Source organism: Natator depressus, chromosome 3 (assembly GCF_965152275.1).
Source record: "Natator depressus isolate rNatDep1 chromosome 3, rNatDep2.hap1, whole genome shotgun sequence".
NCBI classification, from domain to species: domain Eukaryota; kingdom Metazoa; phylum Chordata; order Testudines; family Cheloniidae; genus Natator; species Natator depressus.
Genome location: NC_134236.1, coordinates 108,353,475 through 108,380,765, shown reverse-complemented (window position 1 = coordinate 108,380,765; position 27,291 = coordinate 108,353,475). Strand labels below are relative to the sequence as shown.

General features: G+C 38.5%; 1 protein-coding gene across 1 annotated transcript in view; it reads right to left on the bottom strand.

Moving 5' to 3' along the window:
- VTA1 (vesicle trafficking 1) overlaps nt 1–27,291 on the bottom strand; it is an 82,473-nt gene that overhangs the window by 29,876 nt on the left and 25,306 nt on the right. The window contains exons 3-5 of the mRNA XM_074948528.1: nt 23,396–23,523; nt 22,061–22,136; nt 11,136–11,247 (exon numbers count right to left, since the gene is read on the bottom strand). Of these exons, the coding sequence (XP_074804629.1) occupies nt 11,136–11,247; nt 22,061–22,136; nt 23,396–23,523 (316 nt within the window). The remainder of the gene's footprint in view (nt 1–11,135; nt 11,248–22,060; nt 22,137–23,395; nt 23,524–27,291) is intronic.

Sequence of the window (27,291 nt, the reverse complement as noted above, 5' to 3'; positions counted from 1 at the left end):
AAGTATAAAACTCTAAAAATACATTCCATGGAAAAACCTCTTTTTTTTTTTTTAAAGTTATCTGCCTTCTCAACTCCCTATCAAAATTTGTATATGTATATTTTTCTGAGGTGAGCATCATATGTATGGGATTTAAATGTGTGCATCAAGAAGAAAAGCTATCCCATGAAGTTCTTTTCTAGTCTGATTTTAAATATAATTACAATAAAAATGATTTTTCTGGTAATTTTGTAACTAAGTTAGTCCTAGTAGTCTTTCACTGCCACCTTCAAATACAGTTGAAAACATAAGAAGGAATAAAACACCATATGCCTGATGACTGTGTTTGTCAATAAGTCTAATACTGTCATTATACTTTGTGACTTGTATAAGTTTATTCATAAATGCATTATTTTACACTTAAGCCATCACTGTTGCATTCACTATATTGCCAGTGTTTAAACATATAAAAATGCATTTTTATGAGAAAGCTATAAACAAAGTGGCTAGTATTGTTTCCAAAATGTAATAGAAAAGCACAGAACATCTTAAAATTCTTCTACCTTTTAAAAATTATTTTTTCTCATCTGCATCTTGTAATTCATTGCTACAGATGTCTGACCTCTACAACAAACTTAAGGTAGATTTTTTGCAGGCAAACACAATCCTAAAGATGCAGAGATTTTCCTTTATTCTATATTTCTTGCTAGTTCACCACCACTGCAATGCAATCTGGCTAACATTCACCGGAGCAAAGGTAAGGTGTGTTAAAACAGGTAGAAAAAGACTAGGCATAGCACAAATAAAAAATTTTGATTATAGGTTTAGCCTTGGGAAGGGTAAAACATTCTCACCTGGATGGAGCCATCTAGGTAACTTCTCTCCTCCAATGATGGCCCAGCCATTGTTATCTTAAATCCCTTGAAGGTAGGTACCTATGAGGCTGTCTTATCCTGTCATTACATTACCTTTCCTGCTTGGCCTCTCAACAACCCCTTTAAAGCCTCCTTTGATTTAACTCTACGCATTCAGGCAGGCAACAATACACAACTGAATAAGGAAACAGATATTCATAAGAAATAACAGACATATTCCCAGTTTGTCATACTCCCATAGACTTCAACTGCAACTCTAAGTGTCAACACTTCTACAATTCAGGCATTAGGGACTCAGGCTGAACACCCAGAAAAAGAGGACACAGCATCACACAGGAATTCTGTGGCAGAGACAGGGCTAGAATCCAATTCTGCTAAGCATCATTCAACATCCTTAATGATGACAATCTGTTCTCTTCCTTTAATCTCCTACTCATCCCAATCCCATTCTCACTGCCTAACCAGTCCCAGTCTCTCCTCCGCTCCCAGCTCCCCCACTCAACCAGTGCCACATCTGATCTGTCTCTTCCCCACGCCCAGCCTCCAGTCATCCCCCCACAGATCATGTCACCAGTCTCCTCCCACCCCAGCTCCAAGTCTCATTACCAAGTTAATCCTAGTCCTCCCCGCCTCCCGTATCCCCGCCCCGCCAGGGCTTGCTGTCCTAATCTACTCCAGCCTACTCCAGTCATATAAGGAAGTTTCCTTCTCTGTGGTGCCTTGGACCAGCAGGGGGTCACAGAGTTCAGGAAAGACAGGCTTGCTGATCTCCGTTCCAGTTCCTGGCCCAGCCTAGAGCTGCAATCAGAGGGGAAAATCCTACTTTGCCTCAGGCTGGAGCATGCTCATTGTGCACAGAATCTTCAGGGAATTTAGCTGCAAAGGTCTAGCAAGTCTCCAAGCACGTATGAATTGTGATTTTTTTTTTTTAAACGAGGCTTGTAACTTGGCCAAATCTGGGCAGTTTTGGCAGTCCCAATCCAAAACATGGGGCACTACAGCTTTTCAAAGAAAGGTCACCAAAATTTTTTAACACAGACAAAATAATGTATTTTTCCCTAACCTTGTTCTCAGAAATAGCTGAACCATTTTGGCTGAAATTATCCTGAGCAATTCAGCATGAGAAGGACAAGTAGCATGGAAAATTTCAACCAAATAGTTAAAGTTTTGCAAAGACCTGGTTTATACTACAGATTTAGGTTGATGCAAGGGAGCTTATGTCGACTTAATTATGTCAGTGTACACACTACAGCCTTGCTCTGACTAATATAAGTGCCCTACTACACCACCATATCTCCATGTCCATGAGAGGCATAGGGCTTACATCAGTGTAGTTAGGGCAATGCAGCATCCGTGTAGACACTACAGGTTACTTACATTGGTTGTTGGCTGTCATTCTTCTCAAGTTCATGACTCCATGCTGGAGCCATGAAATTGACAGGAAGGCTGCTCACAGCTTACGCTGTCACCCTGGGATGGGTGGGGTGCTCCAGTTAGTGTCCCTGGGCTCACTGCTCTCAGCCAGGCTGCTGCCCAAGCTCCCTGCTCTCACCCCTGGCTCCAGCTCCCACCGAAGCTGTCATCCGGGCTGCCTGATGGGCTCCCAGCTCCCTCCCACCCTGCTGCCCAGGATCCCAACTTGGATGGAGCAGACAGCCTGGGCTCTCAGTCCCCCACACTGCCCCTTTTAAGTCGGTGGAAGTGCTCCTGGTGAGGATGTGCACCACCAACAGAAGGAGGGCAGTGTGGACATGAACCATTGCAGTAATTACTGTGGTGGCTGTAAGTTGCGCCAACATAGGTCACTTACGTTTGTAGTGTGTACATGCCCAAATTACAAGCAACTGAAACCAGGGTCTTAAAATGGGAAAATTTGGGCAAACATAATAATAGGTAGTCTCCAATAAGATACATATATATACAAAGCACCCCAGAAAGAGGGTATTCATTTATTGGGGCATGTGCAAATATTCAATTTGTATGTGGAAAATTAAGCACAGTTTCACGCATGTTCACTACTGAAAAATTAGCCTCCATATGCACACAGCTTACATACAGTAAGCAGAGCAATTCCAGGTTTCCCACCCCTCCCCAATACACACTTTCTAAAACTGAAAACTCATAATGCAATGAGCTAAACTCATCTTGTGCTCTTAAACAAAGCCATCTTTTTATAAAATGAACTTCTTTTATTAGCTGCACAAGCTCAATCAAATTAATCACCAGAACATGAAAAGTATTCTTTCCTTTCTGCAATGTCATATGTTTAAATTTTTACCTGTCCAAAATGAAGGAAGCAAAAAATTACAGTGCTTTATAATCTATATAGATGAGACTTTCAGGGACATTGTAGAGTGGTTCCACTCCCAGTCTGACAGCCTCTGTGCTGTTGAGGAAGATGAAAGTCTCAGGCTTGGACAACAAGCTGGAGCAGAGGGAAATGAGCCCATCCTTGGGACCCTCCTTACAGATGATGTGACGGTACACTCTTGCACTTAGGATACCCCTCCAAGTTATTAGGAAGAGACAAATAATAGTAATGGGGGATTTGATTATTAGAAATACAGATAGTTGGTTTTGTGATGACCAGGAGAACTGTATGGTGAATTTCCTGCATGTGTGAAGATTATGGACCTCTCAAGATATCTAGATAAATTTATGTGTAGTGCTGGGGAGGAGTCAGTGGTTGTGGTTCATGTAGGTACCAATGACACAGGGAGAGACAGGAGAGAGGTCCTGGAGGTCAAATTTAGACTGCTAGGTAATTGATTGCTACCATGGAGATTCTGGACTGTATTCTTTCAAATACTTCCAGTTCCATGAGCAAGGCTAGTTAGACAGGCAGAACTGTAGGGTCTCTATGCATGGATGAGACAATGGAGTTGAGAGGAGGGATTTAAGTTTACTAGGAACTGGGGAACCTTTGAGGAAAGGAGGAGCCTATAAAGGAAGGGCTCTACCTAAACCAAAACAGAACTATACTGCTGGCATATAAAATTAAAAAGGTGGTAGAAGAGTTTTTAAACTAAGGGCTGGAGGGGGTGTGGAGGAGCACAATTTTATAAGTGCTTGTATACAAATGCTAGAACTCTAAGTACTATGATGGGTGAACTTGAGTGCCTGGTATTAAATGAAGATATTGATATAGCCGGCATGACAGGAACTTGGCAGAACAAAGAAAATTAATGGGACACATTAATATGAGGGTACAAAATATATAGGAATGAGAGTAAGTCACTCTAGTGAGTGAGTGACACTATATGTGAAAGAAAGCAGAGTCACATATAGCAAAAATGTTAAATGAATCAACAGTACCACATAATCTCTGTGAATAGAAATTCCATGCTTGAATAATAAGGGTATAGCAGAAGGAATATACTACCAACCTCCTGACTAGCTGATGGTGATTGTGAAATGCTCAGGGAGATTAGAGAGGCTCCAAAAACAGAAAACCCAATATTAATGGGGGATTTCAACTATTCCCATATTGGCTGGGTACATGTCACCTCAGGCTGGAATGCAGAGATAACATTTCTAGACACAATTAATGACTGCTTCTTGGAGCAACTAGTCCTAGCACCCAAACGAGGAGAGGCAGTTCTTGATTTAGTCCTAAGTGGTGCACAGGATCTGGTCCGAGAGTTAAATATAGCCGAACAGCCCAAACACAGCAACCATAATGGAATTAAAGTTAACATCCTTGTAGGGGGGAAAATACTGCATAAATCCACCACAGTAGCATTTAATTTCAAAAAGGGGAACTACACAAAAATGAGGAAGCTAGTTAAATGGAAATTAAAAGGAACAGTCACAAGAGTCAAATGCCTGCAAACTGCCTGGAAACTTTTTTTAAAAATACCATAATAGAGGCTCAAACTATATGTATACCCCCCCCCCCAATAAATAAAAAAACAAACAAACAAATAAAACAAAACACAGTAAGAGGGCCAAAAAAATGCCACCATGGCTAACCAAACTAGCAAAAGGCATCATTTAAAAAATGGAAGTCAAATCCTCTGGCAGGTCAAGTGTAAAAGTATAATTAGGCAGGCAAAAAAAGAATTCAAAGAGCGACTAGCAAAAGAGACAAACACACAGAGAAATTTTGTTTAAGTACATCAGAAGCAGGAAGACTGTCAAAACACTCAGTGAGGCAACTATACGATAAAGGTGCTAAAAGCACTCAAGGAAGATAAGCTGTTGAAAAGATGCTAAAGGAATTCTTTGCACTGGTCTTCACCACAGAGGATATGAGGGAGATTCCCAAACCTGAGCCGTTCTTTTTAGGTGACAAATCTGAGGAACTGTTCCAGATTGAGGTATCACCAGAGGTGGTTTTGGAACAAACTGATAAATTAAACAGTAATAAATCACCAGGATCAGATGCTATTCACCCAAGAGTTCTGAAGAAACTCAAATATGAAATTGGAAAACTACTAACTGTGGTATGTAATCTATCATTTAAATCAGCCTCAGTACCAGATGACTGGATGATACCTAATGTTATACCGATTTTTTAAAAAGGCTCCAGAGGCAATCCTGGCATTTACAGGCCAGTAAGCCTAACTGCAGTACCAGGCAAATTGGTTGAAACTTTAGTAAACAACAGAATTGTCATATACAAAGATAAACATGATATGTTTTACAAGAGTCAACATGGCTTTTGTCAAGGGACATCATGCCTCACCAATCTATTAGAATATTTTGTGGATTTGAACAAGCATGTGGACAAAGGGGATCCAGTGGATATAGTGTACTTGGACTTTCAGAAAGTCTTTCATAAGGTCCCTCACCAAAGGCTCTTTAGCAAAGTAAGCAGTGATGGGATAAGCGAGAAGGTCCTCTCATAGGTCAGTAACTGGTTAAAAGATCAGAAAAAAAGTCAGAATAAATGGTCAATTTTCACAGTAGAGAGAGGTAAATAGCAGGATCCCCCAAGGATCTGTATTAAAACCAGAGCTGTTCAACACATTCTTAAATGATCTAGAAAAGGGGATTAACAGTGAGGTGGTAAAATTTGTGGATGATACATTATTATTCAAGAAAGTTAAATCCAAAGCTGACTGCAAAGAATTACAAAGGGATATCATAAAACTGGTGGACTAAGCAACAAAATGGCAGATGTAATTCAATGCTGGTAAGTGCAAAATAGTGCACATTGGAACACACAATCCCAACTATCCAAACAAAATGATGGGGTTAAATTAGCTGTTACCATGCAAAAAAGATCTTAGTCACTGTGAATAGTTCTCTGAAAACATCTGTTCAATGGGCAGCGGTTGTCAAAAAAGACCTAACAGAATGTTAGGAACCATTAGGACAGGGATATATAATAAGACAGATAATATAATGCCATTTATATAAATCTATGGTATGCTCTCACCTTGAATACTGCGTGCAGTTCTTGGTTGCCCCAGTCAAAAAAAGATACATTAGAATTGGAAAAAGTAGAGAAAGGCAACAAGAATGATTAGGGGTATGAAAGAGCTTCCATCTGAGGACAGATTAAGAAGACTGGGATTGTTCATCTTAGAAAAGAGATAGCTAAGCAGGGAACTGATAGAAGTCTATAAAATCATGAATGGTGTGAAGGAAGTGAATAAGGAAGTGTTATTTATCCCTTCACATAACACAAGAACTAGGGGTTACCCAGTGAAATTAACTGGCAGCAGGTTTAAAACAAACATTAGGAAGTATTTCTTCCCACCACGCATAGTCAACCTGTGGAACCCATTGCCATGATATGTTGTGAAGGCCAAAAGTATAACTGGGTTAAAAAAAAAACAACTTAGATAAATTTATGGAGGATAGGTTCATCAATGGCCATTACTCAAGATGGTCAGCGATGCAATCCCATACTCTAGGTATCCCTAAACCTCTAACTGCCAGATGCTGCAACTGGATGACTGGCTGAATCACTCAAGAATTGCCCTGTTCTGTTCATTTCTTCTGCAGCATCTGGCCACTGGGCTAGATGGACCATTGGTCTGACTCAATATGGCCTTTTTATGTAATCTTTAGTTGTAATATTACTGCACAGGATTGAAAAGTAGTTGATACAAGAGATAAACAAACAGTTATTTTTAAGATGCTGGATCAGAATTTTTCATTCAAGAACTGTTTTAAGTATGATATCTGAACACAAATCTGAAATGCAAATCTTTTACAGTAAATCAATGCTAGTAAAATTAGATCATCTGTTCCTCAAAATACACCAATTACAATCTAAGTTTAAAACATTTGTAACATGGCTAAGAATGTTTAAAAACTATGTAATAAAACAACTGCAGTCTCTTCACACTTCAATTTTATAGTTTTCTTTTTAACAACTGGCAATTCAAAAGGTAAATATTAGGACTTCTGTAGTTTTACAAAAACCTTGTTCAAAGCTATCTAATATTTATATTTCTAATTCTGTTGTCAATCTATATAGCCAAACCATATATTTACAGTTCTAGAGCCCATGTGAATGAAATACTATCATTCTATATTTGCCTTCTTTAACAGTCACATTTTTATTGCCACATAGTGTTTAAACTACTTTTACACAGAGTGACAGCAACAATTCCATAGATATTTCATCTTGGCAAATATAAACAGATAACTTTCTGCTTTGAAGATCGTGATCGGTATTTAAAGCAGATCATAAAAGTAACAAATCTGGAACATTACAGTAATCATTCTGACACACAATACCAACAACTTTTAATTAAAATATCATATAGAATACAGCTTAGAATATCATACTGAATATTGGCATAGAAACCATATTTTTGAGGTGTTAGGAACTCCAGACTAGAACTTTAAAGACTGTCTCCTCTTTCCAACTGATCCTGGAGTAATTTCAGCTTCCAAATCATTTCATTTTCTTATCCTGGTGTACCATTTCACTCCAATTTACTGCAAACTATGATTCTAAAAACATTTAGAACACATACTTTCCTCAAATCAGGTAAGAAGGGTGCTCCAGTACCTCCCCTTCTGGAACGTTAAAGTTAATTGCTTCTACAAATTTCTCCTTATTCTTATGAGGACTGAAAAGGCTCCTTGGAACTCTCTAATATTAATGTCAGTAGTTCATGTATTTTACCGTCTTTATACTTTGTCCATTTAGAATTTTTTAAATTTATAAATATACAGCTTATAACTATGTTTTTCTTGACTGCAATAAAAGTTTAGTAGCTGACCCAAGGGTACTCCTGAGTGATCTTCATGTGTACTCTATGAGTCGTATTCTAACCACATTAATAAATCAAGTGTGCCATTTTAAGTTTCCATGGTCTTGTAGAATACTGACAAAAGCCTCCACTAAATCCAAGAGCAGAATTACATAGCGAACGCCTATGTTACTGTATAAACATCTCCAAGACTTACAGTATGGTTTTCAAGAATCACAGGGAGCACAACACTTATGGAAAATATGGTAATTTGTCAAGCTGGAGATGGCTAGTTTCAGTCTATTTAAACATGCACTTTTTCATTCGCAAGAAGAGGCAGAAAGTGAGCAAGCCGAAAGGAATGAGGAAAGTCCAGCAGTATGTTTAAACAATGCTGCTTTTCTTTCTGGGATGAACAAAGCAAGAATTATGACAAGTTCTTTTTCCAGAATATTCTACTGAAAAATCTATTTGCATATGATCTTTGGCTCTACAATGCTCAAAATGTTATGGCATGTATGCCACATCTGGTACAATGTTAATAATCCCCTGAAAAAAAGTATTTTGTCATCTTATTGCCCATACATAAAAATAGAATATGGCATTAATGCCTAAAAGAGTAATGCCTTACCAAACAAAATAAAACTTGTCAAACAAAAAATATAGCCTGTTGATTATGAAAAATACATATTGCAGGCTCACTTTGAATAGCAATGCTTTCATTTTTATATCGCCATCAAAAATACTGTCCCCATTAGTTTACTTTTACTTATAACCCTGGCAACGGGAGTTGCAATTTTCATTTTTTCCCTACAGCCCCTGGTAACGATACAGAGTGAAAAGTAGTGGTTTTAGCATAGTAGTAAGAGTGAAAAACTACTGAATTCTAATCTCCCCTCTGACTGGTTCTGTGGCCTTGGGCAAGTCCCTTATCATCTTTGCTTGTTTCCCAGTCTGTAAAATGAGGAGGCACAATACAACTTACACTCCTCATTCTAAGGATCAGTTAATATTTGTGCAACGTTTTGAAGACTAGAAGTGGTATGTAATTTTTAATAGTAGTAGTAGTACTACACTTTTTGCTTAGCGTTTTTACAAGAATCAAACAAGTTCTGTGGGCGATCACTAGTTATGAATTTGAATAATAAAAACAAATTATTTAATTTACAGACTTCTATATTTGCAGATTTATAATATATTGATAATAAAAACTAACTCATTTCACATTAGCTCTTTTAACAACATTTTTCAGTTAACTAAGTGCATGTCAAACTGGGGTAGGTTGCCACATCTGCACTCGGAGTTTGCATTGGTACAACCACATGAGCATAGCTGTACCAGTGGCTAAAAAGCTCAGTTTGAGACAACGCCTAATTCTACAGAACTATGTAAGAATATAGTTTCAATTTAATATAGCATTATTCTTGACTGTTTAAAGTTGTACATCGTAGCAACTGGCTGCTGTGCTCCAGCTCAGAGGCAACTGTATTTCAGTGGTTGAGTGTACTGATTTCAGTATTTGTAAAGTGCTTTGGGTTTCTTTGGTAGGAAAAAATATACTACTATGAAACATTTATAATAATTAGGATAAACTAATAATCTGGTAAACACACTGAAATATGATTTAATATCAATTCACAAATATCTATGAATTTCATTTACATGTGTTCTAAGGAGTATAGTTCTATGGTATAAAACTTATAATTTGCAACTACAGTCCTTTAGGTGGCCCTATTCATGTCTACTTTTAAAAGTATAAAGGCTAAGTACACTGCATAGTAAAGTAAAACTAGGTCACAATCATTTTAGAGAGTAGTTTGAAAATAACTAATACAAACAGAGATCTCTTGTATGGCTATCAGACAAAAGGGGGACAGTAAATATAGGTAGTTAAACAGAGAAAGAATGTATGAGCAGTAATACTGTTTTTTTTTTGTTTGTTTGTTTTTTTAACTAGAAAGCCTGCAAACACCATAAATAGTGCCAAGTAAGATGTAAACTCCAAAAGATTTAAAAAAATGGATAGCCAGAGGTATCAGTCTAAAAAATGCAATAGGATATCTGCTGATTACTACATGTATCACTCATCCCATTTTCCTTGTACAACTCTGGAACACATGTATTTTTGGAAGAGATATAAGCTCTCATGTTTCACGGCATAAGCCAATCTGTTATTCAAGAGAGCTTGGAAAAAATGTTCCCTGAGGGCAGATTATTCTATGACCACTACTACAGCATTTCTTGCACCTTTCTCTGAAGCATCTAGTACTGTTGGCAATAGGAAACGTGCCTAAACAAACCACTGATCTCATCCGATATGGCAGTTCTTATGTTCCTATTTTCTGTTTTTCTCCATGGCATCAGCTAGTTGCCACTACCTCAAGCAGCATAATGTATTTGAAGGACCAATAGTCTGATCTCTTCTCAACCTGGAAGTCATGCCCATCCTTCCTTTTCTTTGATTAGATGGGTAGGGGCTCTCCAAAAGCATGAGATCATGTTTCAGAAAGGTTGAAAACCAGATCCATAGTAGTATATGTCTATCTCCTAATGTTTAACACATTTTAAATTAAATTGAAGAACAGAAGTCTAGAGATAATATTTTTAGAATCACTTTTCATAAAAGAACTATATTGTCTATGGCAGAGCCAGGTATAGAGCCCATAACCTTAGTACACATCCTGTACCAACAGATTCAGAACTTTACATTGCTACTTGACTACCTTCCAGCTGCAGATCTGCCTTAGAGTCAAAGAGGGTATGTGATAAAGGGGATTAATTTACCAGGCCTTTTGCTTCTGAAAACTATTAAATTCCATCTTGAGACATTTATTAAATTAGTTTCATTATCCTTATTTAGTTTCTAGCTGACACTTATCCAAAATCACAACATTCCATATGCAAGCAAGATTTTTTTTAGTGTTGCCAGTCAAGAGAAAAGTCCAATGAAAATCAGAAAGATGTCTGGCACAGAAAAGAACAACAGAAAATTATTGTGAAACATTCACCTAAGCAGAAAAGTGATGATAATAAGTTCCCTTTGGAGAAACATATATAACAATATTCACCTTAATTCACTAGCCCATCCAACCTGTTACTTTATTTGAAATAGCAATGTACATACCATAATCTTCTTCGTCCATTCCAATAGGTCCAGGTTGAGGAGTCTCTCCATTCTTTAGACAGTTATGAATATATGCTGCCTTCCATCTGGCATATTTTCTGTGTTGAACATTCTGGGGGAGGTAAAAAAAAAAAAAGTGTCAAAATGTACTCTAACTTTTGTGACTTCACAGATTAAGAAAATACACTGGTCTTCAACCTTCTATTTTAAGCAGGATTTAGATTTTCCACTCCTCCTCAGGACGAAAAAAAAAAGTTACAGTAATCTTCTCTGCAATTACCTGATACCACTATAAACAACTATTCAGGTAAGTAAATCAGGGAACTAATAAAGATAAGCTCTTAAATGGGATCTCAGCAAGAGGTGAAAATGTGGGAGGTCTTCAATTAATGCAACACGTCAAGATAAGGGGTAAAATGGACACCCTAGTCATCTAGTATATTGAACTGTTCTTTGAGTACTAAAAATTGATAGGTGTTTTGTAACTGTCCACACAGCGCAGAAATAAATTTTACACTTTAATAATTTCAGAAGACCATCTGATTAAGATTTCATCTCTCTACTAAATTCAAATAATTCATCTCTAACCAATAATATTGGAATTTTTATGATATAAAATTCCAAATAGAGCTTTAAAATCATGTCTGTATAAAAGAGGTTATAGTTTCATCTACACGTTCTGGTGACATTAGAAAGACACTGTAAAGTTTACCGTAGCATCTTATAATGGAGCTAAAATCAACAGATGGAACAGCAGCTTTGTTATATTAGTTGATTATCTTTTCTAATCTCTGTACATAAGAACACATGACAAAATTAGTGAATTGTATGTTAGAAGGTCAATGGCAAAATACCTTCAATAACCAGAGAAATAAGAGTACCAGGTGTTTAACAAATACTAATATCTTCAAAAAGAGTTTAAAATAACTCTTCTCAAAAGAGTCTGTAGCTAGTTTTGGCAAACTGGTATTTTTTTGAAGCTGGATGACTGCTGAGCAGTGAAAGTTCGTACTCAGCTGCTGGCAGGCTTTCCAATTCCATCTTCATAAAAACAGTTTGGAATTGAGAAAATAAGGTAAGGAAAATTTAGAATGTCAATATTTTAAAATCCTTCCCTTATTTTTGGCCACCTTCTGTTTCTGGGAAACAGGTACCATCAGAAAAACCTCTCATCAAGGGCCTTTACAGATTCCTGTTTTTCCCCCAAAATGAATGTTGGAGTGATTAAGGTAATTTAAGGGTTTTACTGACTTCAACCATTGCAAAAATGGGATCATAATGACCTACAGAAAGAAGACACTGAGCACTCTCACTTGTCACTTTTACAGATAAGTAACTGAATTGTACATATGGCCAAAACAAATAGAGGAGCCAAAAAAACCTGGCAAATTCAAACCTGGTGCAAAAGGGTACAATTTCACAGAATTAAGTGGAGGTTAGAACTGGTGTAAGAGGTTTATTTATATTTCAGGCAAATTTTAGAACTGAGTATAATATAATAAAATGAAAAATATCTGGGCTATTTTATTTCCCCTTGGATGGATGCAATAGATTTTTTTTAATTACAAAAAAAGGATGTCCAATTTACCAGAGAAGTCTTGGTGGGTTAGGAAAGAAGATTGTTATAGACAGTCACTTAAGGTGGGTGGAACTGCCCAATCACAGATTTGGTCAGATGTAAGATTACCTATTTTAGCGGATTGGACTCTGTGTGTGTGTGCGCGCACGCACGCAGGAAGAGTGCGGAGATTACTGGAGTAACTCTGCAAATCCAATCAATCAAAATTAGGTTTAGCAACATCCTTTTCATTTTGCTCTAGGATTCATCCTAGCTTTGGAGCATGCGTTCCACTGAAGACCACATCATATTGACAAGATGTTGCTGGTCAGTATATTTGTAGACAATCATGGGGCTATAAATGTCTGGGGAAGACAAGTAATCTGGCACAAAGCAGACTGCACACATCTTTTAATCTGTGTCTTATGGTCCTTCCTGAGGTTTTCATTCATGATTCTGGGAATGTGATAAATAGAGATCCAAAGCTATATTTTATTAAATTCAAAGCACTATCAGTTGTGAATCAGTCAGACATCAGTGACATAAAATTAGATAATGCTTTTCATATTTTAGCTGGTCTTTGTCTAGCTGCATGCTTGGATGGGTCAGGTGAAAGCGGCGGCCCTAGTTTTTGCAGCTAGTCTGACCTGCAGGAAATGCCCTATTCTGAAGATGGACTTATTTAAAAATGTATGCAGTGTTGTTGTATCCATGTCGGTCCCAGATATTAGAGAGACAAGGTGGGTGAGGTAATATCTTTTACTGGACCAACTTCTGTTGGTGAGACACAAGCTTTTGAGTTTACACAGGGCTCTTCTTCAGGTCTGGGAAAGGTAGGCTTGGTCTCCTTACTTAGTATAACTATGTCACTCAAGGGCATGAAAAATCCACACCCCTGACTGATCCACAACTCCTTGTGCAGAGAGTGCCATGTCACTGGGAGAGCTTCTCCTGCTGACATGGCTACCACCTCTCATGGAGGTGGAGTTATTTTCAGCTTAGATCATCTTCACCAGACGCTACAGGTGCAGCTGCCCCGATGTAAATTTGTAACATACACCTGTCCATACTAAGAGTGTCACAGCTAAATACAAGATTGAAAAGATAGTTTAGCACAAGTAGTTAGCCCATATTTTAAGGAATCATTCAAGGTAAAGTGGCCCATTAACACCCTTATAGTCATAGGACAAAAAGAGGGGGGAGGGAGTTAGTGAGTTGCAGATTGTTGTAATAAGCCATAAATCCAGGGTCTTTATTAAGACCATGATTATTAATGTCTAGCAAAGTTATGAACTTAACTCCCACACTCATCTTTTGAAAGTGTTGTGCAGGTTTTCTTTGAATATGAGGACTGAAAGGTCAGATACAGGAGTGACTGCTTTTTGTGAAAAACATTCACCCATAGGTGATACAGTGTTTTTTTCATTTATCATTTTCCTGTGTGAGTTCATTCGAGAGCATCATGACTGTCTTGTTTCACCCACATAGTTGTTATTGGGGCATTTAGTGCACTGGAAGAGATATACCACATGTTGTGACAGGCATGTGTGGGACCCATGGATTTTGAAAGGTGCATTGTGGGGGGTATCGATCATTGTAGCACGGGAGATATGTCTTCAGGTTTTGCATCTGTTGTTCCGGCAGGGTCTGGTACTTCTTTGAGTTCATTTATCCTGGTCTGTGGGGAGCTTGCTTCCGATGAGCTTGGAGAGGCTGCGGGTTTGTTTGAAGCCCATAAGTGGGGGTTCAGGAAAGGTTTTTCAAGATGGGGTCCCCATCGAGTATGGGTTTTGTAGTTTGATGATACTCCATATGGGTTCCAGTGTGGAGGGGTAGGTGACAACTAGGGGTGTGTGGTCTGAAGGGGTTCTATTTCTGTACTGAAGCAAGTTCTCTAGGGGTATTTGGGTGGCCCATTCCATGATGGAATCTACTTCTCTGGTGGAGTGTCCTTCTTTGGTGAAGGTAGTTTTGAGTGTGTTAAGATGTATATCCTGGATTTTCTTCTCCAAGCATATTCTGTGGTACATGAATGCCTGGCTGTAGATAACAGATGTCTTGATGTGTTTGGAAATGGTTATTGGATCTATGAAGATAGGTGTGGTGATCCAGGGGTTTCTTGTATATAGTCTCTAGGGTTCCATTGTTGAAGCTAATTGTGGTGTCCAGGAAGTTGATGCTAGTGTGCCAGTGTTCCAGAGAGAGCTTAATGGTTGTTGAAGTTGTGGTGGAAATCTATGAGGGCGTTTAAGTCATCTGTTATTTAAGTATGTTCACTTGGTATGAGTCTCCAAAGATAAAATTCAAATAGAAATTCATGGTGATGTATGGGATGCTACTTTCTATTAATCTTTCCTGTCTATGTAAATTTACAAAGGAGATTCTTTTGAAGTTAACTTTGGTCATACCTGAGAGGTCCATGAGTTTCCTTTATCTGTCCACAACCTTTGATTTTACTGAGTATGAAGATTTTTTACAAAATGTTTACGAAACCTTGATTGGAGTGAATGCTATACCTTGAGTAATTTAATTCCATTTTAGCTGAGAAACCAAGGTTGCTGTTTTGGATAATGAACCTTTCCTTGCAAGAATTTTCCTGGTTAAGTGGTGGGGTTCTATTTTTCACGCTCCCCATTCAAAATGTAGGAGAAGCTGTTTGGGGTGATAGCAAAACATTTTTGGCTAAAACACTGTCTGCATGGGAAAGCTGTATTTATTTAACTAAACTGGTTTAGAAACAGTAGAGACCTCATCATTACAATTCAGTTAAAAAGAAGAAAACACCTGTGTCCCAACTGCATACTTACAGCATCTTTGTCCTTATCTGCACACACAAGTTGTACCAATTTAAGTAAATCTATTTCTTAGAAACCTGAAGAGAAAGATCTTGACAGACAGTAATTCTGACAGTAATTAATTTTGTATCTCTTTTCTGCACCCTCTCCCATTTTTCAATAGCCGTTTAAAATGTGGACTCCAAAAACTGTATGCAATATTCCAGTATCAGTCTCAACAGTGCCATAAGCAGACATACAATCACATCCTTACTTCTACTCACACTCCCTGTTTACACATCCACGGATCTCATTCATCCTTTTTACCATAGAATCGCACTGGGAGCTCATGTTCATTTGCCTGTCCACTACGACCTCTAAATACTTTTCAGAATCACTTATTTCCAGGATATAGTCACCCATTCTGTAGGTATGGCCTGCATCCTTTGTTCCTAGATGTACAACTTTGCATTCAGCTATACAAAAAAACCACATTTTCTTTGACTGAGCCCAGCAATCCAGATCATTCTGTATGACCGCCCATCCTAATTATTACTTACTGCTCCACTAACCTTTGTCTGATTTGCAAATTTTATCAGCAGTGATTTCATATTTACTTGCAGCTCACTGACAGAAAAGTTGAATAGAATTGGGCCTAGTACGGATCCCTGTGAACCCCACTGGAAACACCCCCTTTTGGTGATGATTTCCTATTGACAATTAATTTGAGATATGTCAGTCAGCCAGTTCTTAATCCATTTAATGAGTCTTCTATTGCAGTGGTTCTCAATCGGGGTACATGTACCCAGTGGTGAAGCTAGGTGGAGCAAACAGGGGGAGCGGACATAAAGAAAGGTGCCACCCACTTGTACTCACCGGGCAGCGCTCCAGGTCCTCGGCAGCACTGAAGGCCTCTGCCGCCAAAAAGCTGCCGAGGACCCAGAGCGAGTGAAGGCCCGCCCCGCCGCTGAAGTGCTGGACCCGCCGCCGAAAACCCGGAGCGCTGCTGGGTGACTAAAAATTAAAGAGGCGCCACTTGTGCTTAGTGGGGGAGCAGCAGCTCCCCCCCAGCTATGCTACTGCATGTACCCCTGGGATACGCAGAGGTCTTCCATGGGGTATGTGACAGGGTGTACCAACCAAGCACTGGGCTGCCAGGGGCGGACCAATCATTGTAAGCCCAGGCAGCCACGCCCCCTTTCCCCTACTGCACATGCTCCAGGTGGAAAAGACAGATAAAAGGAGGCAGGCCAGCTCAACTGGGGGAATTGAAGGGGGCAGCGGGGGAAGGATGGACCCTGCCAGTTCCTGTGACGCTCTTGATGGTAGAGCCCAAAGACCCGGACTACGCTCCAGGTGACTCGCCGACGACAGAGACTGTCAGGGAAGCCAAGCCATTGCCTGCTGAGGAGGCTGCTGCCTGCTCTATGTCCCAGCTCAGAGGGAAGTAAGGCCTACAGACTGTTTGTTTGTTTTGCCCCACTCAGGAGCCATAGACTGTTTGTGTGCTTTGCCCCAGCCAGGAGGCTGCAGGGCAACAGACTGCTTGTTTGTTTTCCCGCCCAGGGCCCCACAGACTATTTAGCTAAGTGACCCCGGCGGGGGCCGGGACCCACTTCACTGAAATCACCTGCTTAACGGGAAATCCCAATGACTGTGTGACTGCGTGTACCAACCCTGCACTGGGCCACCAGGGGAGCCCCAAATTGACACGCAGGGCCCCTGTCACAGGGTACGTCAACTCATCTAAATATCTGCCTAGTTTTACAACAGCTATGTAAAAAGCACTAGTAAAGGCAGTAGAAACTAAAATTTCACAGACTATGAAATGTTTATACTACTCTATATACTATACACTGAAAAGTAAGTACAATATTTATATTCCAATTAACTTATTTTATAATTATGTGGTACAAATGAGAAAGTAAGCAATTTTTCAATAATAGTGTGCTATGACACTTTTGTGGGTTTATGTCTGGTTTTATAAGCAAGTAGTTTTTAAGTGAGGTGAAACTTGGGGTACACAAAACAAATCAGACTCCTGAAAGAACATAAGAATGGCCCTACTGGGTCAGACCAAAGGTCATCTAGCTCAGTATCCTGCCTTCCGACAGTGGCCAGTGCCAGTTGCCCCAGAGAGAATGAACAGAACAGGTAATCATCAAGTGATCAATCTGCTGTCCTATTCCCAGCTTGTAGCAAATAGAGGCTAGGAACACCATTCCTGCCCATCCTGGCTAATAGCCATTGATGGACCTATCCTCCATGAATTTATCTAGTTCTTTTTTGAACTCTTATGGTCTTGGCTTTCACAACATCCTCTGGCAAGGAGTTCCACAGATTGCGTTGTGTGAAGATGTGCGTTGTGTGAAGAAATACTTCATTTTATTTGTTTTAAACCTGCTGCCTATTAATTTCATTTGGTGACCCCTAGTTCTTGTGTTATGAGAAGTAGTAAACAACACTTCCTTATCTACCTTCTCTGTACCAGTCATGATTTTATAGACCTCAATCATATCTCCCCTTAGCGGTCTCTTTTCCAAGCTGAAAAGTCCCAGTCTTATTAATCTCTCTCATACGGAAGCCATTCCATACCCCTAATAATTTTTGTCCTACCTTCTGGAATTTCCCTAGTTTTCCAAAATTTATTAAACGTTGACATCAATGGCCACAGATCTCTCAGCCAATCCCTTTAGGACTGTTGCATGCAAGTTATCCAGGCCTGTTGACTTAAAAATATTTATCCCTAGTAGAGGTCTAATATCCTCAGTTACAAATGGACAGGAAAGGATTTCATTACCCTCATATGATATGAGTTCATCATCCCACTTCTTTCCAAACACAGAACAGTATTTATTGAACACTTCTGCTTTTTCTATATCATTAACAACAATTTTATCTATTTCCATCTAATAATGGGCCTATGCCATTGCTAGGATTTCTTTTGTTCTTAATATATTGAACTTCTTCTATTGTCCTTAACCCTTCCAGACATGTATTTTTCCCCTGACTTTAGCTTCCTTCATCAGTTTTCTGCACTACATAACTTCTCATTTATGTCAATTGCTATCTATTTCCCCCATTTTCCATTTGTTATACACTGCCTTTTTATTTCGCCACTGAACCAGGATGGGGTTCTTTTGGAGTTCTCCACATGAACTGTATCTTTGGATCTGAGAGTAGCAGCCTTATAAACCAAAGAGACTGCTAGATAGAAAGAATGCAAAATTCTCATAATCCAGTTGGGCCCTAATATTTTGTTTAGGGGGAAAAAAAAAACCTTACTAGTCTACTATTTGCTTTATGTGAGCATGAAAGGGCAAAATTATGTCTTATACTAGGAGGACCTGGATACTGGCTCCACCATTGTTTCTTCTTCTGTGCCATCCAACTATGAAAAGTGCAGTTGTTCCTCTTTTCAATACTTAGAATGCTCTGCTCACTATAGCTGCAGCTCTGGGATGTGCTATTGCCATTTAAGTTGCCCCATTTTCCAGTTAATCCTCTTCCCATACTGCTTTATACTCATCCATCTAGTACACATTATCTCAGTTTCCCATGGGGATGTGAAAGAATGCAGGGACTGTTTAGGTTTGTACTGAACAGAGCTTTGAGTGTCCAGCAGGAACCTAACTGGAGGCACTGAAGGAACAGATGTTGGTGTTCCTCATTGCCTAGAAGGGTAGTCCTCTTTATCGGAGCATATATGTCTGTTGTGGGGAGGAGCTGTCAGTCTTAAAAGACAGAATATACATTTGGTACTTTCCCCGATCATCTCTTCTACTTTGTGGTTGGTTAGGATTACCTGGGGGAACAGGGTAGCAACGATCCTGCAAGCTATGGCTGATTTCTGGCTACTGTGTATCCTGATGGATCTGCTGCTGAAGAAATGTGGAGTTGCTTGTTGGTCACTCTGATGCTTGCCTGTTAGCTTTTTTTCCCCTTTAGTGGTCCGTTTCTGTGGGGGTGGAAATGTTGAGCCACAGGAGAATCACTGGAGCAGTTACTCCATTTCCTTGCCTGAGCTGTTGTGTTGGTAATGGGAGTTTATAGCAGAAGAACCATTATCACTAAGCTCCCCCTGCAGCCCTTCTGCTGGAGGTGAGAAAGATGAGATGCTCAAAACTGAGAGTCAGGGATAATTCTGCCATGAGACTTCTCTGGAAGGAGGGGGTTTTGGCAGCATAGGCTCTTTTTCCTCTTCCTACCAAATCTGGAATATGAGAGGAGAGAAGTCTGCTTGGCTGCTTTCCCCTATAGTCAGACTGACAACTGAAGTCACTGGAAGGGCTGGAGTGACACTTGTGCTCTCGCTCCAGCCCCTGACCAGATGAAACTATGTAACCTGAGTCCTCTGGGAGACTTGGGTGTAAGGGATGGGCTGGAGGACAATTGGAAATGTGAATTTATGGGGCAAGAAGGGCATGTTTGCAGCCCGCCAGAGCAGTTACCTTGCATCTGCGTGCTTCTGCTTTCCAGCTTCCTCTGAGTGCTGGGATTCTTCAGATTCTGATACCTCTATTCCTCCTCCTCTTTCCTGTGCTGGGGGCACACATATAAAACCCAGGCTTGAAGCCCTCAAAGTGCCTGGCTGCATAGGATACTGATCATGTAAGCAACTAGGGTCCAGAATCCTTGTTGGAGTCAGTCATGTTGGCTGCCAGCTAAGGATGTATAGTTTACATTGGCTCAAGAGCCCAAAGATAGTCCCTCACATGATTCTTTAGAAAGTGTGTCTTTGGCCTTTTTTATGCCTCAGAGACCTTTTCTATCTATTCTGCTATATGCAGTGTTGTAGTTGTGTTGGTCCCAGGATAATAGAGAGACAAGGTGTCTGAGGTAATATCTTTTATTGGACTGACTTCTGTTGGTGAGACACAAGCTTTTGAGTTTACACAAAGCCCTTCTTCAGGCCACAAGCTTGTAAGGACAACTGAATTTTCTGCTTGATGGAAACACTCAGAGTCTGAAAGACAGGTTAGACCTTACATCTTGGGATGTGACATAAAAAGATGTAATTATTGATTTACCTCTGCTACTGAGGGGAACAATGTTCCAAGCACCTGGATTATAGAAGGTTAAAACCTGCACTTTGAAGAGTGTTGGTTAGTTCTGATTAGATGCAGGTCAGTAAACTTAGAATCCAGGTTCTTGTGGGAAAGCACCTTTGTCTACCAAGTTCTTTAAGGGACCCACTCAGTTTTCATTGCTGTCAATGGACATTCTTCCATGGGTTTAAGCCCTAAGTGAAGCTAAATCCCTTCTCCTAACTAGCTTAACTGAGCTAAAATCTGGGGGCAGGAGAGAACAACTGACCACTATGAGCTATCTTTGAGAAAGATCACAGCAAGCATCATTTTACTCTGAACCCTCTAGTCGTATGATTGCCAATTTCCATTTGGATAGGTTCTATCCCATCCCCATTCAGAACTGCTGGCATTAGTTTTTCCACAAATGCTACTAAGACCACATATCCTCCTGCTGCTGGGACACCAAATGCTTTAATATTTCAGCATCTTGTTTTGATCTTCCAGGTATTTTAAACTGCCTTTGACTAGATGCGAAATCTGCCTGTGCTGGTCCGCAATGGCTTTCTTTTTATCTTACTGTCCAAAGATTTCAACCTTTTTGTCACATTTTTCCATCAAGTCTCTAATTCAGCTAATTCTGAAGAAATCCCTTGAGTTATTTTCTAGAAAGGAAATAGAAGAACATGAAACATCTTGATTAGACTTTATCTGTTCCAGTCTAAACCTCCTGCTGCAAGAGTAAGCAGGAGCAGGTGACTGTACTACTGGCAGACACCCTCACTTTAAAGTAGTCCTGGTGATTGTTCCCATTTTTACCAGGCATACTGTCATCCCATTCAGCCAGGTCTGAAGTCTTTGTCTGAATAAGAAATCTGCTGAAAAAAGTGGCTATAACCAAGTCTACTTTAGTTACTCGCAATTTTTAGTTTAGAATTGTTTTTCTAGAAACTAGTTCTGGTGGTGCTCAACGTGCTTATAAAGTGACAATTCGTGACATTAGCAGTACATTTGTGAACTGAACTTCGGTACTTGCTGATATCAAACATCATTTTTTAAAAGGTATCTATTTGTTGCACCAAAAAATGTATATTTTACTTTAAACTTTATATAGTGCAACCTCAATTATTGGGGTGAGAAGCGCTTTTCTTTAAATGGGAGAGGAGGAAGAGGAGTTAGACTTTCCCATTTTCCCTCCCCAGTTCCCCTAGTGACCCTCCCTCTAGCTGGTGCAATATTTCATCCCCACGTAAATGTACCGTATGTTCATTACTAACTGAAACACTTGTACAGGTATAAAATTTCTATGCGTAAAGGATAATAATACACACAGCCTGTATATTACACTTATGGAGGAAATACTGGATGTGATTCCCTCTAGATCCTGTGATCACAAGAGTGAAGCTGTAGACGGCAATAAAACCCATCTACATTGACATTCACAATTAACAGCTAATATACTGAGAGCCAAACGGTAGAACAAAGCTTTAACAGACTAAAACCATGTCTTTGTGTCATAGCTGGAAAGAAGCAATCAATGATATACTGTATACCTGTGTAACTTACCTCTTCAGTGAGCTCCCCAAATACAGACAAAACATCTATCAGGAGACTTGCAGTATAAAAGGACTTTATCATGTTTCTACAAGAAACAAACATCGTGCGAACTTTAGTTTCTTATGCTGAATATCATTAGTATCAGGTTTTAAAAGGTAAGCATTTTTAGGCTTAAAAATCTCTAAAAGTAGATTTGTCAATTCATAACTTAGTTGTTACAATTTTTCATTGAAGTCAGGTGCACATTCATTTTTTTCAACCAGTTTAATCTAATCAACGATAGTCCTACATAAGTATTATTTTAATAATAAAGTCTTAAAACAATAACACAGACAAACTGAATAAGGAACTATTTGACATGTAGTACTATAGCAATATTAAGAATTTTGCTTATTACTGGTGATCTTAAAAAATGAGTTAAGGAAATACTATAAATTTAAAAATTATATGATGTAACCCCTCCACTCAAAATTTCTTATCTTTGCTACTAACCCCACATTATTAAAAGGAAAAGAATTTTAAAATCTCATTTACTTATCACTATTTGAGCTTTGATGTTTCTTTCAGATTGGACAATGAAAAATAATTAAATCAGTTTCACTTTTGTTTATAGTCAGAGTCACTAACCTTAACTTTGTCATAACACTGTATTATCAAACACCACAGGGAAATATTTATTTGTTTAAAAAACAATTGTCACTGACATTTAAAATAAATGAAGGTAGTTTAAAAAACTTTTTCCACAATATTTGGATCTAGGAGTAAATTTAAATTGATAATGCCCCTTTAACTAGAAGGCAAAATACAGATTTTTCAAAACTGATCTGGAGTTTTGCTCTGTAGATGCCAATTCATAAGACATTCTAATGTATTTTCATAAAAATAATTAGCCATTTTTATTATTCTCTAGTAATACCATAAATCAAACCACAATACTGTGACCTTAGCGATATGTCATCATAGATATATTAGTAGCACAGCAGTAGAAATACTTTTGCCATGTTTGATGATGATGATTCAATATTGGCCTCAGGAGTCTTTCTTCTTAGGTCAACATAAGGCTGTTTTCAAAATGAGGTGCATAATTTGCCAATAAAATAAGGCATTATATACTGAAAGCCATTCAGAGATGTTAGCCATTTTATAATGGTAGCTTTAAGGGGTAGTGATGAATTGGTTTAAAAAAAAATTGCGAAGAGCAGATGACAACCCAATGTTTTTCCATAAATCAGGAAAGAAGGACAGAGTTTGGATATTTGAGTTTCTGGACTCTAGATTTATTACTTAGGTTAGGTAATGAAGACAAAAGATACTTTCAGCCATTTGCTTTCATTCTTCACTTACTTGTGAAATCGCCCAGCTCTATCTTCATTGTCTGCATATAGAAACATTTTCAAAGCATAATTCTCCACATGGGCACAGCCAACTATTTCCTGAGTAACAGCTTCATTATCACCCAGCTGCTTTTTCATCTGAAGCAAGTTAAAAATACATATCTGGTTACTGACTAGCTCTCAGCAATTGAATTTCAAGGACATAGGATCAATTTGCTAATTCAAAACAATCCAGATGCAATTAAAACACAGAGACACGATTAATAACTTTATTTCAGTTTCTTATAATATGACAGAGCGCAGCCTTTTGGGGAGAAAATATTATGAACTAATAACTCTAAACGGTGTGTATTATGATAGAAGCATTCTTCACAGTGGTCTTTAGAAATATTGAAAGAAATATGCACACATGTTGCTGTAAAGGAATTTCTAGAGTACATCATTTTTTCCACTATCTGAAAGACCATCATTCTGAACTCTGAGTAAGGATTGAACACTACCGAATTCATAATGTGTGTTTCACAGAGTCACACAGTAGATCAGTATGACTACATATTTTTTCTGTCTTATAAAACATTTTTGTGCTGCACATTATAGTATTTAATAAAAACTCAGATCTAATGAAAAGGAAATCCCAGCTGTAACCTGACTGCTCTAATGACCTAAATATTTACTGGAATGCTCAGTCTAAGCAGTGAACTGCAATTGAAAGACCTCTTTTCAAAGATGTTACAGAGTACAAGAAACCTCAGGTTTCCTAATAAAATCTGTAAAGTAAATAACACTGGTACAGTTACAACAGGTGGATGTAGGGCTCCTGAATAGACTTACTGTTTGCATTTAAAGACATCTCAGTTTATCCTTGCAGAACAAAAAACAGGAATACTACACATAATACAAACATACAACTTCTATACTGCCAAAAATTGTAAAGGCAACTTTGAATGGTAGTCTATTTTTTTTTCTCCAAAGGGCACACATGAATAAAGTCTACAGGCTAGACATCTATAATATTAGGAACACCTACAGCAATGTAAAAAGCACACGAAGTCCCCAAAAACAGCCACTCGAGAGTTTTAGACCTGAAATGTGACCATTATTGCAAACAGTTATTTTTCTTTACAAAAAGTAAATTAAACACGATTTTCATCATAGCTATGTTACAAAACAACTGGTATTTGAGAGAGCTTAATTTTCTTCCCAGTGAATTATCATTATTTGTAAGTAATTTTGTCAGACTTATATTTGACCTAAAATATGCGAACTTGTACTCACTGCTTTTATTTATTGAAGATGAACTGTGATTTCATATAGATTTCCTTAGCCAAGATTTTACATATAATGGGGCAGTTTTAATAAAGGTACTCCAAAATAAAGGAATAGATATTCAAAGGCTCAAATAGCACAAAGGTTCCTAACTCTCACTGAAAGTCAATGGGAATTAGGTGCCTAAAGCTGTGCCTTTGAAATTCTTCCCCAAAGAGCATTGTAGTGCTGAGGTTGAACATTATGTACTAAATTATGGTTTATAATTCAAACCTAAAAGCATGCACAATGGCTTTACTTTGCCAGAACCATTAAGATAATACAATTATCGAATCCAAAGGCATATCTACACAAAATATGTAAAATATCTTATAATGCAATAATATACTGTATTAAATAATAATTAATCATGATTATTTACAAAATAATGGTGTTTCATAACAAATTTTGTTTCTGGTAATTTCCAGACAGCTGAGTTATTTTATTCTTTACAGCTATACAGCATCTACATTTGACTAAGCATGATAATTGTTTGCACCTCACCACCCGTGACAAAATATGACCTCACATCACAAAAGCTCAAAAAGCCCTGAGAAATATTTAAACCAAGACCAGAAAGACATTTTTGTTCTTCATCTGGCTAGTGAAAAACAACTATGCTTGTTGTTAACAAATCATCGCCTCCTTCAGAAAAGCTAAAATGCCGAATTACCTAAAAATGCTAGTCTGTGCAAACATATAAAAAATAAATCTGATGCTTCAGAACCTTCTGACTATAGTTCTGTCTCCAGCCTCCCAGTCTTGGGTAAAAGAGAGAAAAGGGCAACAATTAACTAACAAAAAATGACATCTGCAATATACTTGATTCTCCCCTACTGAGCTTCAGACAGGGGCACACCACGGAGACAACCACTACAGCAATTAACACATGACACTTCTTATGACAATGGGTAGAGGCCACATATCATTGCTCAAATTATTTGACCTTTTTTTCAGATATGAACCAAAAGGTGCTATTGGACTACCTAGATAACACAGCTGAAGTAGATGGTGTAGTACTACTGCTCCAATCATTCATTTCCAAGAGGATTCAGAGAGTGGTGATAGGAAATTGCTCCTCTCCAAGACACCAAAGTTATTTCATCTCCCCTTTTTTTCAGCATCTACATAAGACCATTTGAAGATGTGGCAAGATACAACAGGCTCCAATGTCAACATGTCAAGGACACTTTCCTGTATATAGCATTTTCAAAAGATAAAAGCAGTGCAAGAATGCCAACAAGACAGGAGCTACTGAATTAATAGTTAGCCTCAGACTGAACCTAGGCAAGACTGAGGCAGCGCTGGTAAGAAGAAAAATGCTTTGAAGAAATAGCTGGTACATTGTCCTTGGCTTCACATTCAATGTAATGCTCTGTGAATCTATTTAACACATCACTAAGCTAAGGCATCAGATAGTATCAGAGACATTACAAAAAAAAATCCTTCTTCCACTGCAGTTTGCTAGTAAACTTTACTATTTACTCCCAGATGAGGCTCTGGCCACAGTGATCCATTCATTAGTCACCTCCAGATTGGATTATCACAATTCACTCTATTCTAGGATAGAACATGAACACAATGCAGATACTCCATCTTGGGTTGCCTCTCTGCTGACGGGGACAGACTTCCATCAACACTTCACTTCTGTGTTCCCTCCATTGCCTACTAGTCCATTTTCATTTCATGTTCAAAGCTTTGGAATCAGAAATCAGATTAGCCCAGAGGACAACCACTTTGAGGACACACTGCAAGATCCTTCATAACTGGCATGATGGTGATAAAAAATTATTTTCCAAGCATAGCATTCCTTCACCGGGGGGGGAGGGGAGGAGAGAGGCAGACAACTCCATGAAAGGCAACAGGAATTTTACATGAGAAGTCATTAGGTGGCATTCAGCTTCTAACACTTTATTGATGTATTCAACCATGCATTTCCTTTTTAAAATTTACTCCTCTTCAGTTTAAGATACTTTTTTCTTTTGCACAGTATTGGTCCTTGCTTCTCAGAGGCTCAGATGATTATTTACATAGTGAGTAAGATTAAGGTTGCCACATTATGAATTCTTGACTGATCGAGTTCAGAAATTATGACAGATCTTAACATTTTTAGATTATGTTACTTGATCTTACCAGCATGGCAAGAGATTTATTTCTTCCAGCAAGACATTTAGGGTAAGATTTTCAAAAGCAGTCAGCATTGGGTTAACCACATCCACTCATGTCAATGGTAAAACTCTCATTGACTTCAATAGGAGAAAAGATAGGCCATGCATGAGCACTTTTGAAAATCCTATCCTTAGGTCATCTAATTTCTCAATAGAGTTTAAACAAAGTATCATTATAAAATATCATTGTAATTGCATCCAATGAAGTGAGCTGTAGCTCACGAAAGCTTATGCTCAAATAAATTGGTTAGTCTCTAAGATGCCACAAGTACTCCTTTTCTTTTTGCGGATACAGACTAACACGGCTGCTACTCTGAAAACTGTCATTGTAATATGTGTACTTCACATAGAATTTTATGGTAAAATTTTGTTTTGTATTAGATTTCAGTTAAGTTTGTGTAAATATATGTAGACCCTTTGCCCCTCCTGTCAC